Below are 1,649 nucleotides of genomic sequence, written 5' to 3'. Positions count from 1 at the left end.
AGAGAGAGAGAGAGAGAGAGAGAGAGAGAGAGAGAGAGAGAGAGAGAGTTAATCGTTAATAAAACAGAAATAAATGAAGAAAAATACACTTAAAATAGTTATATCTTCTCTATATAGCCATCTCGAAGGAAAAGGGAGCACAAAAAAGTATTTTTCTCTGAAATAAAATTATATACTCACAATGGCGATTTTGTTTTGTCATCTTCGTCGATGGCGACATGACTCAAAGCTGGAAGGCTGCTCGCTTCGCAAGGTGGATTGCTTAGATCTGAAACATGACGTAAGCAATCTTCTTAAAAGAAGGATATAACTATGAGCAGTGCGCTTGTCTCGTTTTTATGAATTTACTAGAGAATATGAAGCTTAATCTTGTTTCGAAGAGATCAGTGACCGAAGAAAAGTGGTATAATCCAAAGATTCAGAAAAATGAAATTAGCAAACTTAAACGGACTTTCCGTGTTCTTATGAAAACTGGTAAAACACAAAACTGGAGAGAAATAGCCGTACGTATCGTTCTCGTCCATTGCAAACTTTGCGAGAATGGACGAGCAATTGATCTTGAACTCGGAAAAACTGATGAATTTAAACAAGTTTCGTCGTAATAAAAAATATGGAGAAAAAGAAGTACCAATATTAATAATTGTGCATTATGGTGCACAATCATGTAACAATTTTCTTTAATTAATACCTAAAAATCTATGTAATCATTTGTAAAATGGTAAAAGACTTTTTTGTTCAGTTTGACCTAATATATAAATATACAATGGCAGACGGCGCCATTGCAGCTCGTCTATCATATCGTATATAATCATGTACCAACCTTTTTTAATTAATACCTCGCCCATTACTGCGAATATCGCAAATTGGTATAAGATTTTTATGTTCACTTCAATAGTTCTACATTTCCACAAAAAATGCGGAGAACAGTCTGGGACACCCTGTATATAATTGTTACTATAAATTATAAACTTTTCGTCGCTGTATGTTCAAAATAAAATGGTCAATAATTGAAAAATTCGTGCATATTGTCTATACAGGGTGTCCCAGAACAATCTATGAAGTCTTTCAATCAATTGTGAATCTTTCGCAAAGAATTTCTGTTATTATTTAGAATATTGCGAAACGATTTAGAACTTTCATGTTCACTTCGACCCGTTCGTTCTCATAAGAGCTTCGTAGATTGTTCTGTGATATCCTGTATATTAGTATTTAATACTATATAAATTGTCCATTAAAATCTCACACGTAGTTTAAAAGATATAAATGGAAAATAAATAATCTGCAAACATTAAGAAATAGATATAAATGTGTCAAATTTAGTTTACAAATTTACAAATATTTCAACTTACAAATGGTCAATTTTGTTTCTAATTGTACGAACAGTTAAATAATATTTCAATAAGTATATGATGCAAATTTTTTATCGAATTCTCGCAAAACTCATTTCATAACTATCTTAACCATTTAAGGCCTAATATTAGGACCTTAACTTAGTTTCCGCCCAAAAAATACTGAGAAAAAGCATTTATTGTAAAAAATTTATTTAAATTATTTCAATGAAAGTATTTTCCATCACTTTCTACAACTTTTTGCCATCTTTCTGGCAACTGGGCGATACCATCTCGATAAAACGATGTTTGTTTCGAAGC

The 1,649-nt window shown here is 31.7% G+C and overlaps 1 protein-coding gene across 24 annotated transcripts in view; it reads right to left on the bottom strand.

Annotated features, from left to right (window-relative positions):
• The window catches only part of LOC116850282 (pleckstrin homology domain-containing family G member 5), a 734,731-nt gene that overhangs the window by 622,972 nt on the left and 110,110 nt on the right, over positions 1-1,649 (bottom strand). For all 24 annotated transcript variants that reach the window (XM_032828362.1, XM_032828366.1, XM_032828360.1 and 21 more), the window contains one exon: positions 181-268. In XM_032828362.1, coding sequence (XP_032684253.1) covers positions 181-268 — 88 coding nt within the window. The remainder of the gene's footprint in view (positions 1-180; positions 269-1,649) is intronic.

Source organism: Odontomachus brunneus, unplaced genomic scaffold (assembly GCF_010583005.1).
Source record: "Odontomachus brunneus isolate Ranch 3 - 2012 unplaced genomic scaffold, Obru_v1 Obru_scaffold_141, whole genome shotgun sequence".
In the NCBI taxonomy this organism is placed as follows: Eukaryota; Metazoa; Arthropoda; class Insecta; order Hymenoptera; family Formicidae; genus Odontomachus; species Odontomachus brunneus.
Note: the sequence above shows the minus strand (reverse complement) of the source record. Positions and strands in the feature narration are given on the sequence as shown.